This window comes from Myotis yumanensis, unplaced genomic scaffold (genome assembly GCF_028538775.1).
Source record: "Myotis yumanensis isolate MYYU_CA2020_CCGP unplaced genomic scaffold, mMyoYum1.0.hap1 SCAF_2, whole genome shotgun sequence".
Classification (NCBI taxonomy): domain Eukaryota; kingdom Metazoa; phylum Chordata; class Mammalia; order Chiroptera; family Vespertilionidae; genus Myotis; species Myotis yumanensis.
This window is the reverse complement of record NW_027223753.1, coordinates 27,492,042-27,507,243: the sequence shown is the minus strand read 5'-3', so window position 1 is coordinate 27,507,243 and position 15,202 is coordinate 27,492,042. Positions and strand designations below refer to the sequence as shown.

General features: G+C 45.0%; 2 protein-coding genes across 5 annotated transcripts; one reads left to right on the top strand and one right to left on the bottom strand.

Moving 5' to 3' along the window:
• Window positions 1-87: 87 nt before the first annotated feature.
• On the bottom strand, window positions 88-7,266 carry CCDC163 (CCDC163 homolog). 3 transcript variants are annotated; one of them, XM_070404870.1, is made up of 11 exons: window positions 6,824-7,266; window positions 6,700-6,733; window positions 6,283-6,473; window positions 6,101-6,182; window positions 5,749-5,935; window positions 5,570-5,637; window positions 5,060-5,127; window positions 4,731-4,819; window positions 4,314-4,441; window positions 3,967-4,081; window positions 88-227 (listed from the first exon to the last, which is right to left on the bottom strand). In XM_070404870.1, the coding sequence occupies exons 1-11, from the start codon at window positions 6,893-6,895 to the stop codon at window positions 203-205; spliced, it is 1,059 nt and encodes a 352-aa protein (XP_070260971.1). In that variant the 5' UTR covers window positions 6,896-7,266; the 3' UTR covers window positions 88-202. The 3 variants fall into 3 exon arrangements, with proteins under 3 accessions (XP_070260971.1, XP_070260973.1, XP_070260972.1); XM_070404872.1 differs by having other exon boundaries at window positions 4,314-4,369; XM_070404871.1 differs by having other exon boundaries at window positions 6,283-6,470.
• Window positions 7,267-7,575: 309 nt separating this feature from the next.
• MMACHC (metabolism of cobalamin associated C) lies at window positions 7,576-13,784 on the top strand. Of its 2 annotated transcripts, none has more exons than XM_070404867.1 (4): window positions 7,576-7,670; window positions 11,084-11,278; window positions 11,927-12,079; window positions 12,943-13,784. In XM_070404867.1, exons 1-4 carry the CDS (start codon window positions 7,590-7,592, stop codon window positions 13,357-13,359), a joined length of 846 nt encoding a protein of 281 aa, XP_070260968.1. In that variant the 5' UTR covers window positions 7,576-7,589; the 3' UTR covers window positions 13,360-13,784. The 2 variants fall into 2 exon arrangements, with proteins under 2 accessions (XP_070260968.1, XP_070260969.1); XM_070404868.1 differs by lacking the exon at window positions 7,576-7,670 and adding an exon at window positions 8,078-8,150.
• Window positions 13,785-15,202: the final 1,418 nt, after the last annotated feature.

Here is a 15,202-nt window from a genome sequence, read left to right as displayed (position 1 = left end):
AATGATTTTTATTTATTTCAGAGAGGAAGTTAGAGGGAGAGACAGAAACGTCCATGATGAGAGAGAGTCATTGATCAGCATGCCTGGGGTTTAGAGTTCACCTTTCCTACATATTTAGACTTGTCTCCTATACCTGCTGTCAAGGGTCTTGACAGATGAGTGGAATTTGAATACAGCAGAATCTTGTTTCACTTCTGTGGTTTCAGTTACCCATGGTCAACTGTGGTCTGAAAAAATTAAATGGAAAATTCCAGAAATAAACAATTCATAATTTTTAATTATAGCCCAGGGGTGGGCAACCCCTTGGCACACGTGCCAAACATGGCACACCAGTAACTTTTGCTGGCACGCAAAACCCTCTTATAATCTTCCATTTACAATTTTTGTGAACATGTGAATGACTTAAATGTTAAATTACAAGGAACTGGCAAGACACTTGATGTTATGTTTGGTTACATAAAGGCTTTTGAAAAGAAACTGGAAGTCTTTAAGAGGGATGTGGATGGTGAGAGATTTAGATATTTCCCAAACCTCAAGAGGCACATTCAAAGACCTCCCAAAAGATGACAGAACAGACTGTCAAAGCCTTCAAACGCTGTTTTTAAACATTGAGTCAACTATTGAGCAGTTGTTCTCAAGATTTGCCAAATTCAGAGAACTGGAAGAGACAGCAAAATTCATGAGGTATCCAGACAGCATGAAACTGGAGGAACTAAACTTACAAATGTTTTCATGGATAGACATGGCTGACTTTGAAATGCAGTTGATTGAATTTCAGAGTAGCTCAATTTGAAAGCAGAAATTTATTGACCTTAGAGTTGACTTGGAAAACATTGGGAAAAAGTGATTAGAGACAGAAGTACCAGAGAAAAGTGTCGAAAACAAACTATTGAGGACTTGGAATGCCATTCCAGAAATTTTTTTCTGTTTAAAAAACTTTGCAACAGCATTACTCTCCATGTTTTCATCCACATTCGCTTGTGAATCTTTGTTCTCAGTGATGAATTTTGTTAAGTCTCGTCATAGGAGTAGCCTGACCAATGAAAGTAGTAGCTCGTGCATATCTCTGAAGGTCACGAAATATAAACCTGATGTAAAATCTCTGTCATCAGTGATGCAGCAGCAAAAGTCCCACTGATAATATCAAACGGAGTCATAAAGTTTTCTGTCGGACTATCAGTGTACATGTATACATTAAAAAATAAATGTATTTTTCATCATTATACTGTGTTTTTGTCGCTCGAATGAATTTTATTATTTCTTCAAGGTTCTTCACATACATACACCTTAAGAGATATCAAGTAGGCGTAACATGTTCTCAAAAAATTAGGGTTGGCACGCAGAAGAATTTTGAGTCAGAGATTTTGTTGGTTTTGGCACGCACTCACAAAAAGGTTGCCCACCCCTGTTATAGCCATTCTGAATAGTGTTAGGAAATTTCATGTAGTCCTGCTACATCCTGCTGGAATGTGAATCATCCCTTTGTCCAGCATATCCATGCTGCATATGCTACACACTTGCTGGCTAGCCACTTAACAGCCATCTAGGTTATCAGATCAACTGATCAGTGCTTGCGTTCAAGTAACCCTTAATAATGTCTCATTCACCTCATTTCATCTCTTCACATAGGAATTTTATAATCTCAAATCACAAAAAGGGTGAGTACAGTACAATATTTGAGAGACCACATTCACATAACTTTAATGACAGTATATTGTCATAATTGTTCTATGTTATTAGTTGTTAATCTCTTACTGTGCCTAATTTATAAATTAAACTTTGTTATAGATATGTATGTTTAGGAAAAAACATAGTATACACAGGGTTTTGTACTCTGTGGTTTCAGGAATCCACTCAAGGTCTTGGAACATATTCCCCATGGGTATGAAGAGATTATTATAGTTGGAATATAGGTGATGTGCATTCTTGTAGCAATAAAGTTTTTGGTAGAGGATAAGAATGGAAAGATAAGAGGTTTAAATGTGGGTTGAACTTCAATACCAAATTTGTCCTTTCTTTTTTTTTATGTGTATAAAAGATTCCTGAGCAGGAGAGAAGCCTTAATAGGACACTGTTTTAGGAAGATTAATTGTTAGCTCACAGGATCTCTGAAGGAAGAGCACTGTAGCCTAGTCCTCTTGGCCAGAAACCTTTTCTGTATTCTTCTTCTGGAAACAGGTCATATGCTGCCACCTGGTGACGGTTCAAATACCATTGATCCACATAGCTATTAAATGTTTCTGCTGTTAAGAGCTCTGGCACCCTTGCAAACATATCTTCCACAGAGCCGGATATAAAGTAGCTGATAAAGAAGTAGAGCACTGGTAGTAAATAGAACTAATTGAATAATGCCACCATGCCAGATGTATCACCTGACCAGTAAAAGATTTAACAATAAGGAATTCCTTATACCTGGTTTAGCAGGAAGGTGAGTCTTGATGGAAGTTTTTTGGTTTTGTTTTTTTAAACAGATTCTGTTTGACCCAGGCCTGATCTCTACCATCCCACTCTCAGCAATCTCCCTAATGCCGTGGGGTAAAAACCAAGGAATGCCTTATTTGGGTATCAAAGACCACTCTTCATGACCTGTCTGCTAATTATTTCAGGGCCTTGAATGCACCCATGAAGGAAATAGTTCCTGCCATCAGTCTTTTATGATGCTTTTACTTCAGGTAACTGTTTCCTCTTCCCAGCTGGACTGAGCTAAGAAGTGGGACTTTTACATGAGCCCACCGCATATCTTAGCTCAGGCTAAATACACACTAGAACTGGTATGTATTATGCTCAACAAACATCAACTTGAATGAATGGCATTATCGTTTGGCTATATTTAGCAGTGGAAGAGATCTTATGAGACCTCAGTGAGATGCTATTGCTACTAAGGAAATCCTGAACTGCATTGTCTAAAATACAAAGCCCAAGTAAGGAGAAAGTAATGTACCCATAGTCTACCTAGGAAAATATATTTTCCAGAGAGCAACCAATGGTGGAAGGATCATTAAAAACATTTTTTAATATAATAGGAAATATCAGAGGGCATCACTCCTAGTAAGCATAAGTATTGAATCATTAGATTTGTTTCAGTTAATAAGTATATACACTGAGTGGCCAGATTATTATGACCGGCCAGATTATTATGACCACCCCATCAGGACAATGAAGTGAATTAGTTATGCAAATAATAATATTAATAAAACTTTGAGAGTATTTGCTTAGGAAGTTTTCAATATTCAGTATTTTTGGAAGTGTCAATGAAGTACTGATGAGGTGGTCATAATAATCTGGCCACTCAGTGTACATCTATATTTACTAAGCTATAATGTAACCTATTTCTTACTGAAGGTCACAGTCCAAAAAATTGTAAAACCATTGGATTAGAGGCAGAGAGACTGAAAGGAGACCAGGAAGTAGACTGCTACAGAAGCATAGCCTGGACTGCTTAAGGATGAAGAGGTGTGGAAGGGCTGGAGTAAGCCTCAAGAGCAGAAGTGGAGACAAGGAGAGAAAGCCTCCTATTACGGTCCAGGGCCCACTAGAATGTCTCCTCCTCCCCTGCATCCCCACAGCAGTACTGCCCCAGAGCACTGTCCTACCTCTCCCACCAAAATGAGAGCTCCCACCTCCTTGCAAGTTCTACTGAGCACAGGGTTTGAATTCAGAAGGTACAGATATAAATGTCTATGAACTTGGATTTCCGAGGGAGAGGTGGTAGGAAGTAGTCATGTTACAGGAGGAAGAAAAGGTACAGCTGAGTCTATCCCACGTGGGTGCTGATTCACAGGAAACACATCAGGGTGGGTTAAGCCATTTTACTGCAGTTGGTACAGGTGAGCAGGCAGTGACAAGCCTCAGTAGGGAGGGCAGAAACCAGCTAGATCAAGAGGGAAGGGGCAGGGAGCCCAGAAACCGGGCCTTGGAGGGGAAGGTGAGCAAAGACTTTATCCTACTACTCTTACACGTCCTTACAGGTCACTCAGGAGTATCTTGGAGCCATTAAAGGATAGGTCCTCCTGCTCAAGGCCCTGGACCTGGAGCTGAAAGTTGCTGGGTTCCAGGTTAGAGAGGGTACTCTTCTGGAGATCTAAGAGGAGAGAAAGGAAAGAAAGAATAAACCATCAGCAAGCACTGGGCTTGTCTGTTGGAGAAGTACATATAGGCCTGACTTGGGAGAAGTAGCAACAGAGGCCGACGGATTCACAAATAAAAAGGCAGAGACTCCATACTACCTAGTACCAAACAATTAGGCAGGTGGCATTCAGGCATCATTTAGATTCAGCCTTCCCCACAACTGGGATCCCTGCCCTTATCCTCACCCAGCTTCTTTAAAAGTTCCCAGCTACTGTTGTTGTCCTGATGACTGACTTCAGAGCTAGATGAAGAAAGAGACATGGCAAAGGTGGCAGCCAGGGGTAGCTTCGACTCAAGGACGTGAACAGAGGTCCTGGAAAGGGAAAGAAATGGTGATGGTGGGTCAAAGGGGCCCTTCCAGCATGGAACTGTCCTCCTTCCTGAGGCCAGAACTCACAATTTATCTTCCAAACATATAGATACCTCACTGACTCCATATCAAATAAAGAATATCCAGTACTGCCCTTTAGGGCTGTAACCCAGATACTTATGCTGCCCCTATTGGCCCATGTCAAAAATAGGAGAGCTGAATTTTGGTCCCCAATTCCTGGCTTCTGTAAGACAAATCCCTTCCACTGACACAGGTACCCACACCCCCTGACCTGAGGAGGTCATGCTCCCGCCGGGCATCCTCAGCCTCTGTCCTGGCAGCCTCCTTGCCCTCCTGGCCACTCTGCTGCTGCTCCAACATCTGCCAGATTATGGTCCCAGGTAGAACCAAACCTCTCCCTCTCCAGGAGAAACCCCCCTCCCCATAATTGGAGGAGAGGGCTTAGGAAGAAGAGCTTTGAAGGGAGGTGAAGTCATCACAGGAAGAGGAAGAGATAGGGATGGGAAAGAGTATCCTGGCCTGCCTGCAGAACAGGATATACAGAGAAGGGAGGAGCCACAACAGGAAGTTATGAAGGGATAAGTTCAATCCTGGTCCTACCTTCCAGCTGCGGGCCTGAACTTGCTGCCCCTCAGCCATCTGTTTCAGCATCAGCTCCTGATGCTGGGCTGCAGATGAAGGAACATGTAAGAAGGCTGTTCTCTAATGTCCAGCTTGTGGGCTCAATCCCCAGTGTGGGGCATGCAGGAGGCAGCCGATCAATAATTCTCTCTCATCAGTGATATTTCTATCTCCCTCTCCCTTCCTCTCTAAAATCAATAAAGATTTTTTTTTTTCTTAAGAAGAAGGCTGTTCCCCAACTTCTTTACTTCTTCCTCCCTGCCTTGTTCCCAGTCTGGTGCTGAAAACTGTGATAGAAGCATTCTGGTCCAGCTGATAGCAAGTTTCCAAGCTGACTGGGGAGAGTAGGATCACACATTTGGAGGCAAAACAAATACTTGGCCAGACTTCTGAGTAGCACAAGCATTTAGAGCTATGGCCATTTACTGGGAGAATAAGAAGGCTTTCCAGAAAAGAGGACAAGTGAACCTCCCTCCGTCTTTTACTCACTCAGCTGATCCCGCAGCAACTTCAGTTCCTCCCTCAGAACCTCTGACTCCTCCCATAGCAGTTGCCTCCTACAGGGATGACAGCAGGTTCATTCTAAAAAGCCAACCAAGAAACCCAGAGGAGGCTACCAGAGTACCTGGAGTTCAAAGGCCTGAAGAAGAGGTCTTGCCATCACTTACTCATTCTGCACCTCTTGGTGAAGGCCACTGGTAACACTGCACTTTTGTGGACCTGCTTGTATTTGGGCTTGGGCCTGTTCCTGCACCTGGCTTCGAAGGCCCCTCAGTTCCCTTCTCAGCCGGTCCAGACATTGCTCCAGGAGAAGAGTCTTCCGCTCTGGGCCCCCCTGCAGCAACTTTAGTGATGCTATAATAGGACAAGTTGGGGGGGTCAACCCCTCTAAGAACTTCACACATGAGCCTAGAGACTCCACTGTGAATCAAGATACAAATGCACACACAACAGGTGTGCAAAAAAATTGTTTGCATATGTATGAGGCTTTGTGTATGAAGAAAAGAACTGGCCAGATACCTTCCAGGGCACAGATTTGGTACTTCTGCTGCTCTTGCTCTTTCAGCAGGCCCTGCACAGTTTGTCTTAGTGCCTCAGTCACCTACCCAGGCAGAAAACCACATGAGCTGTGATACCCCAACTCCTGGTATCCTTGGCTCACACAAACACCACATATACACACCTAGGATTCCAAGCCTCACCTGACCCTGGGATCGTAGCTGGGATCTAAGAATAGTAACTTCATCCCGGAGAGAAGGTGTCCTATGGACCTCAGCCCAATTTAGCCTCTCTGGAACAATAGGAGTCTCTAGAGCCCAAGGCTGTTGAGCTTGGGCTCCTGGTTGGGGAAGCAAGTGATTAGGGGGAATCCAGGTCCCAGTCAGATCTCCTGCTGAGGAAATAAAGAAAGGACAAATGCAAGACTTAGCGCGGGGGCGGAGGGGGAAGAGGGAGTGTTGAGGGGGATAAGAGGGGACAGATGTTTGTTCAAGAAAGGAAATAGTTGGGCTCCGGAAGGAATAATGGATGGTACAGGCACTGGAAAAGGAAGATCCTGAAAGAGATCTTCCTGAAAGGAAGAGATCCGGAAAGTGGGTAGAAAAGGAGACCATACTTACCTGCAGCAGAGACGCCAAGGGGATACAACCGCTGCTACAATAGAAACACGTGCATGTTCAATGAGATTTGTCTGAGTCCTTTATCCCACACTCCCAAACGGGGGGGGGCCTCACTTCCCCTTACCTTAGTCCTGGCCACATTTCCGTCAGTAGCATTGAGAAGCGCATCGAGCTGCTCAGACCAGCTCAGGTTCATACTCACAGCGTACGGCAAGGGGTCTGTCTCCCTGGCGTCTTGTGCCCTTGCTCTCCCAGCACCGAACAACCGACGCACAACCCAGGAAAGGCCACAACGTCAAATTGAAAGAGGGAATACTAGGGGTAGGGATGCAATATCAGACCAAAACTACGCTTCTGGGACTAGTCAGGGGAGAGGCGTACTTGGGAAATTGGGGGGAAAGCGGGATACCCTCATATGCACATATTAGGAGGGAGTTTAAGGCGCCGAATCTTGGTTAAGACCTTTCCAGACGTAGGATACTGGCGCCATCACACCGATCCTAGGCCAGCTACTACTGCCGCCGCAGCGTTCAAAACGTCTAGTAGGCCAGGAAAGTCTGACTTTGGACTGGCTGCCGCAGCGCCATTTGGGAAACTGAGTTTTCGTCTCGCGGAAACAACCCACGATGGAGGCAACCGAACTACATTTCCCTGGAGGCAATACGTGTACGTACATCCCCACCGTGAAGCTTGTCGGGAAACTGAGTTTTTCTGAGTCTATAGTGGTTGTTTCCAAGGAACAAATGAACTACGTATCCCAGGATGCATCGCGCAAAGTCAACTGGGTCCCACACGTTCTTGGGAAATTGAGTCCAAGCTCTCCTGAAAATTAACGGTCCCGGTTATTCTGAGACTCCATTCCCCAGCAAGCTCAGCGTGTAGCATACAGCATGGAGCCGCAAGTCGCTGAACTGAAGCAGAAGATTGAGGACACGTTGTGCCCTTTTGGCTTCGAGGTTTACCCCTTCCAGGTTGGTTTCTCTCTCCTGCGGTTCTAGGGTGAGGTATATGATTGGCCTCGGCGCCACTGGCGTGAGGCCCTTAAGCCTCCTGGTCTTTCCGGAGCTTCTCTGGTCCCATGTACATCTGATCTCCCGGGACAGAACAGCAAGAGCGGCTTGGGTAGGTAGGAGCTGTCGCTGATCCAGTAACCTTGTGGCTGTCACTTAACATAATCGATGTGAAGAAAGGCACTCTTAGGGCCAAGGTCATTTGGGAAGCTTTCTTTCTTTTCTTTTTTTTAAAATATATTTTATTGATTTTTTTAGAGAGAGGAAGGGAGAAGGATAGAGAGTTAGAAACATCGATCAGCTGCCTCCTGCCACAACCAAGGTACATGCCCTTGACCGGGATCGAACCTGGGACCCTTCAGTCCGAAGGCCGACGCCCTATCCACTGAGCCAAACCCGTCAGGGCCCATTTGGGAAGCTTTCTGAAGGAATTAGAAGAGGGTAAGTCTTGGAAGGTTTGCATGGCTAGGATTTAGGTCATTTGAAAAGGAAAGGGCATTCCTGCTGTTGAACAAGCAAACAACTGGCTGGTTTGTTCCTTCCAACAGAAGAATAAGTCATAGTGTTGCCAATCACCAGCCACTGGGTTGGGTATAGCAACTGCACCCGACTGACACACAAGTCTTGCACCACCACCACCACTTTCCCTTGTTTATATAAGTTCATTTTCTCCTTATCCGGTGCCCGCTCCATTGACCTATATACTTGGACAGAAAGCTAAATCAGCTCAGCTTGAACCCTTTGCTTGTTGCTTAAGTGTGGAAGACCACCTATTGTCTTCACTAGCTGATAAGCGTAGACAGAGAACCCCTCAAAGGCTGGGTACCCTTGAAGCCCTAACAAAGGTCAGAGCTGTGCACCACCTCTGTTAACCCAGATAATGGTAGCTGAAGCAACCTCCCCACCTTTAATCATGTAAATCCTTATTGATAAGAATAGTCTGTGTGTCACTGGAACCTCCCTGCCTAAGGGCTATACTATGGGTGGATCCCAAATCAAATAAAAGGTTGGTGCGGCCTGAGCACCAGTGGAACTCCTTGAGTTGGACTTGCCCGCCTGGCTCCCCAATATTTCCAAATTATCTCATGTCTCGTGTCTTTTCTCTTTCTTTTTTTTTTTTTTTTTTTTTTTAGTATATTTTATTGATTTTTTACAGAGAGGAAGGGAGAGAGATAGAGAGAAACATCGATGAGAGAGAAACATCGATTAGCCGCCTCCTGCACATCTCCCACCGGGGATGTGCCCGCAACCCAGGTACATGCCTCTGACCGGAATCAAACCTGGAACCCTTCAGTCCGCAAGCCAACGCTCTATCCACTGAGCCAAACCAGTTTCGGCTTCTCTTTCATTTGTGTGTGGCTCCTCTTTCAGATCCTGAACCCTGAACCACGCGGGACGTGGAAGGGAAACATTTTACAACACTTAAGAGACAGCCCACTCTCACCCCTTCCGCTGAGTGGCCCACAGCAGTGCTAGGAGAGGTTATAGAGAGAGGGGATAGGTTGGGTCTAGTTTGAAAGAGAGGACTTTCCAGAAAAAAAAAAATGGAGTTGAGCTTTATATGAAAAGATAGATTGGTCCCAGCCAGTGTGGGTGAGTTGGTTGAGCATCGTCCCATGCACCAAGAAGTCACCAGTTCAATTCCCAGTCAAGGCACATGCCCAGGTTGCAGGCTCAAACCCCAAAGGCAGCTGATCGATGTTTCTCTCTCTCTTTCTCTAAAAGTTAATAAAAACATTTTTATTTTTATTTTTTTTAAATATATTTTATTGATTTTTTACAGAGAGGAAGGGAGAGAGATAGAGAGTTAGAAACATCAATGAGAGAGAAACATCGATCAGCTGCCTCCTATGCCCACAATCCAGGTACATGCCCTTGACCGGAATCGAACCTGGGACCTTTCAGTCCGCAGGCCGACACTCTATCCACTGAGCCAAACCAGTTAGAGCAATATAAATAAAACATTTTTAAAAGATAGATTGGAAGGAAGGAGGGTTATGTACATGCCAAATATCAGGATCAGCTTGAGTAAAGGAGTTGGTGGGTAGCAGATATTGGAGGACAGTAAGGATGCCTATCTGGTGGGTCAAGTGGACTTGGATAGTTGAAGCTATTGCACTGAAGCTCTGCCAGTCATTCTAGGCTCCTACTCTCACTTCCCCACCCTACATCCAATCAGCCACCAGGACCTTTAGGAATCTGTCTCCTGAATCTCCCAAATCCATTCTCTTCCATCCAATATATGCTCTAGTCCAAGCCATTTCACATTTGGATTTACTGCAATAATCTTGCTGTCATTTTGCCTCTAACGGTTAGAGTCTAACCCATCCTGCACACTGCAGCTATATTAATCTTTCCCAAAACTGATCATGTCAGTTTACTCCTTAAATCTTTAATGACCTGCATTATTACCAAATTAGATCCATATTCCTAAATTGGTATCCAAAGCCAGTCACAATCTCACTCCTACTGATCTCCAGCCTTCTCTCCCTCTGCTCTCCTCTGCAGACCCTTCAACTCCACTTCTATCAAACTAAACAATTTGCAATTCTCCTAATGTGCCCTGTACTTTTTTCCTGACTTTATGCTGTCATCTTTTAGAATATACACCAGATTCTTTCTCCCTCCCTACATCAGTCTGTTAACTTCCCTCCCAGCCTTAAAGACTCAGTTTCCAAGAAGCCTTTTCTAATTTCAGAGGACTGTCACTTGGCCCTGTCGTTGCACCAGTCAACTTTTTTTTTTTTTAATATATTTTATTGATTTTTTACAGAGAGAAAGGGAGAGAGATAGAGAGTTAGAAACATCGATGAGAGAGAAACATCGATCAGCTGCCTCCTGCACATCTCCTACTGGGGATGTGCCCGCAACCCAGGTACATGCCCTTGACCGGAATCGAACCTGGGACCTTTCAGTCCACAGGCCGACGCTCTATCCACTGAGCCAAACCGGTTTCGGCGCACCAGTCAACTTTTTAAAAAAATATATTTTATTGATTTTTTTACAAAGAGGAAGGGAGAGGATAGAGTGTTAGAAATATCGATGAGAGAGAAACATCAATCAGCTGCCTTCTACTGGGGATGTGCCCGCAACTAAGGTACATGCCCTTGATCAGAATCAAACCTGGGACCCTTCAGTCTGCAGGCCGACGCTCTATCCACTGAGCCAAAAATGGTTAGGGCAACTTTTTTGTTCTCAGTTGTTCATTAATTCCCTCTCTATTCTAAACTTCCTGTCAAATTCAGACAAATCCCCCATAAACACTCATCACAGAGCATCATTAGAAATTCAATGATTGAACGAATGAGATGGAGGCTGGGGCACGATATATGAGACCTTCAATGCCAGGTTAAGGTATGTATTTTCTGTTCCAGGTGGCATGGTACAATGCAGTCCTGCCTTCAGCCTTCCACCTGCCCCTGCCAGGACCTACCCTGGCCTTCCTGGTACTCAGCACACCTGCCATGTTTGACCGGGCTCTCAAGCCCTTCCTGCAGAGTGGCCACCTCAAACCACTGACTGACCCTGTGGACCAATGTGTGGCCTACCACCTAGGCCGTGTGAAAAAGGTGAGCAACATTCATATCCTCTCCCAGCTTCAAACCTGCAACTGCTTCTAGCTACTGCAAGCTCAGTGCAGGACTAGACCTAGGGTTAGGAGCCACTTCCATAGGATGAAATACAGCCTTGACATTGTGATCTCTCCCCATTCTGCATTCTCAATCCAAGTCGGGCCACCTTCCTCTAACAGCCCCCCAGGCCTGAAATCAGTCTCACTCACCCTACACTGATGGGCAACTAAATGAACCTCAGACCAGATTTCCCTTGACCTCCAAGTGAAATAGGAATAACATTTCCCAGGCATCTCTCACCTGTCTTTGCCCTAGACCTGGAAGTTTTATGCTGTCTTTGGGGCCTTTTAAGGACAAAACAGTATTTCCCCACCACACACTCACATGTACATATTTACATATATACATACACTGGGGCTCTGGAGGGCAGAGCCAGCTTACCTCTCATAATGGAGGTTTCTGAGCAGGACCTTCAAACGTGGGCCCTCCTGGACTGAATATCATTTTCTTCACACTGGACCCCCCTTACCTTTCAAATATGACTTCTGGGGACAGGACCTTGTTAACACAAATTAGGGCTCTCTAGGAAGCAGTCATGATTCCTGTCATGCTGAAAGAAGCCTCTATCTTTGTCCTCCATCCCAGAGCCTCCCAGAGCTGCAGATTGAAGTTATCGCTGACTACGAGGTACACCCCAACCGGCGTCCCAAGATTCTGGCCCAGACAGCAGCCCATGTGGCAGGGGCTGCTTACTACTACCAACGACAGGATGTAGAGGCTGACCCCTGGGGAACTCAGGTCAGAGGGCAAGTATGAACAACTAGGCAGCGGTTCTCAACCTGTGGGTCGCGACCATTGGAAAACACATATAGCATATCAGATATTTACATTATGATTCATAACAGTAGCAAAATTACAGTTATGAAATAGCAACGAAAATAATTTTATGGTTGGGGTCACCACAACATGAGGAACTGTATTAAAGGGTCGCAGCATTAGGAAGGTTGAGAATAACTGGACTAGGGACTAAAAAAATGGTGAAGGCCCATCAAGATATCAGGTCTCACATTCTTCCACATCCCGGGGTAAAGGCGTTTGTAGACACAATCCAGGATAAAGGTATTCCCTACCCAGGAATACCCATGTGCTTTCTGGAGTCCCTAGTCAAATCAGAGAACCTAGTCCAGTGGTCAACAAACTCATTAGTTAGCAGAGCCAAATATCAACAGTACTTCTTCAAAATAGACTCGCCCAGGCAGAAAACCGATTTCTGCGCATGGGCCACGGAGTTTCAATCGCACTGTACATGCGCCCGCACATGGTATTTTGGTGAAGAGCCACACTCAAGGGGCCAAAAAGCCGCATGTGGCTCGAGAGCCGCAGTTTGCCGACCACAGACCTAGTCTATTCATAGAACTGTTACAAAATGGAGGGGGCAGAGCAGTGATTGGGTCAGTGGTGAGACTCTGAAATTGAGGCTCAGCTTAAGAAACCCTTCCTCATGGCCAGAGTGAGCTCATCTACAAGAGTAGATGAGGCTCACATGTGGAATCAGTGTCCATTGAGTGTGAATAAGTGAAAAAGCCTAGTTGCCGTGATAGTAGTTGAACTTTGTGCCAAGATGATGTCCATGACCTTGCTTTTCTTTACCCTCTCCCCAGCATATATCAGGTGTGTGCATACATCCCCGATTTGGGGGCTGGTTTGCCATCCGAGGGGTATTGCTGCTGCCAGGAATAGAAGTGCCAGATCTGCCACCCACTAAACCCCTCGACTGTGTACCAACAAGAACTGACCGAATCGCCCTGCTTGAAAGCTTCAATTTTCATTGGCGTGACTGGGCTTACCGGGATGCTGTGACACCCCAGGAGCGCTACTCAGAAGAGCAGAAGGCCTACTTTTCCACACCACCTGCCCAGCGCTTGGCCTTGTTGGGCTTGGCCCAACCCTCAGAGGAGCCTAGTTCTGCATCCCACGAGCTTCTCTTCACCACATTGATACCCAAATCTCAGAATCTCAGCAGAGCCAGGGGGTGGCTCAGCCCCAGGGTTTCACCACCTGCATCCCCTGGCCCTTGATACCCTCCTCCCCTGTGGGATCCCTATTTATACCAATGGTACTTGCTAAGACTTACCTGGCTTTGGCAAGGCAAAGGTTTTATTTTGGCTAAAAGATTATTACTTTTGATAAAAGAATTATAGTAGAAATCTTCAATGAAGATAATGAGGTTCAGAAGTCTGGTCAAAACAGAAATCAAAGACTAATCAATATTAGTTAATATTTCAATAGGAAAAAAGACAAAGGCAGACTCTGAATTCCCACCTGCCTTGTCATATGGAATTCTTGCCTGTTACCATTAGTCTGCAGTGCTACATGTTACAAGGACAAAGGGGTATTTATTGCCTGTTACCGTTTATCTGCAATGCTCCAAGATGTTACCATACATAGGGCCTAAGGGACAACTAATCCTCTAAGCAATAATATAAATAAATAATGTATCATAGTGTTGTTGTGTGGACTGAATACATGTAAAGCATTTCTGAAACAGCCTAGCTTACTGCAGTATTATCAGCTGTTCTTGAAGGCCCTAGGAATTCTGTAATGCTGCTCATATGTCTTGATGTCTGGTAGGCTGGGGTAGCTGATAAAAACAAGTGTATGGAAGGTCGCCATATAATATATCCTCAGTTCTGAATCTGCCCTAGCTTTAAGGGCCTACGAGGTACCCCAACCCCCACCAATACCTCTCTCAGGACAATGATATGAATGAGGGCAAAAAAAAGGACTACCTCAAATCAAGGTTAGAACCCAGGGAAGGTGAGGTGTTCAACCTTATGCTTTTGATTTGCAAGGTTCTATCCTACAAATACCAACACAGTGCTTATCTTCTCCCCCTTGCAGTTATAAAGTTACAGAGCCTCTAATTCTCATCTTTTACAAAGCCAGTACCAGATTTTCATCAGAAGCTAATCTTCCCTGGGCCGGGTGGCTCAGTTGGTTGAACAACTGTCCTGTACACCAAAAGGCTGCAGGTTTCATTCCCGGTCAGGGCACATAGAGATTGCAGGTTCAATGCCCATTCAGGGCACATGTGGAAGACAACTGATCAATGTTTCTCACATTGATGATTCTCTCTCTCCATTCCCCTCTCTCTAAAAACCAATGAAATATCGAGTAAAGGTTTAAAAACAAAAACACACAAAAAAAGGAAGTCAATCTTCAGGTTCTCATGCAGCCCTCCCTATACTATAAAGAACAAATGCCCAAGTAATCAACATCATTGGTGCCTTAACTTAAAATGCAGCCTATAAAATAAACGTAAGTACCTTGGATAACACCAGAACAGGTCTTGCTCTTCTTCCCAGATATAACCAAAAAAAAAGTTAACACCTTGCCCAGCTGGTGTGGGTGTGGCTCAGTGATTGAGCATTTACCCATGAAGCAAAAGGTCACAGTTCAATTCCCAGTGGGCACAAGCCCAGGTTGCCAGTGCAATCCCCAGCAGGGGGCGTGCAGGAAGCAGCCAATCAATGATTCTCTCAGCATTGATATTTCTAACCCTCTCTCTGAAATCAATAAAAAAAATTTAAAAAAAATAAAGTTGCCCTGACGGGTTTAGTTCAGTGGATGGAGTGTCCGCCTGTGGACTGAGGGGTCCCAGGTTCGATTCCGGTAAGGGCATGTGCCTTGGTTGTGGTCAGATCCCCAGTGGGAGGTGTGCAAAAGGCAGCTGGTCTGTGTTTTTAACTCTCTATTCCTCTCCCTTACTCTCTGTAAAAAACCAATAAAATATATTAAAATAAATTAAAAAAATAAAGTTAACACCTTGGTTCAATTCCATTCCCTGTGTCTTGCATTTCCCCTCTATAATTTCCTGTTTCTGAAGCAGCTCTCACTTATTTTCCCATAAGGAAAGCAAAG

Bases quoted from the DNA above. Each gene is read 5' to 3' on its own strand.
- MMACHC (XM_070404867.1), top strand. From the start codon at position 7,590: ATGGAGCCGCAAGTCGCTGAACTGAAGCAGAAGATTGAGGACACGTTG. The intron at 7,671-11,083 runs GTTGGTTTCTCT...TTTCTGTTCCAG, and splicing joins TCGAGGTTTACCCCTTCCAG to GTGGCATGGTACAATGCAGT. The intron at 11,279-11,926 runs GTGAGCAACATT...CCTCCATCCCAG, and splicing joins ACCTAGGCCGTGTGAAAAAG to AGCCTCCCAGAGCTGCAGAT.
- CCDC163 (XM_070404870.1), bottom strand. From the start codon at position 6,895: ATGAACCTGAGCTGGTCTGAGCAGCTCGATGCGCTTCTCAATGCTACT. The intron at 5,936-6,100 runs GTATCTGGCCAG...GTCCTATTATAG, and splicing joins CCAAATCTGTGCCCTGGAAG to CATCACTAAAGTTGCTGCAG. The intron at 5,638-5,748 runs GTAAGTGATGGC...TCATCCCTGTAG, and splicing joins CACCAAGAGGTGCAGAATGA to GAGGCAACTGCTATGGGAGG.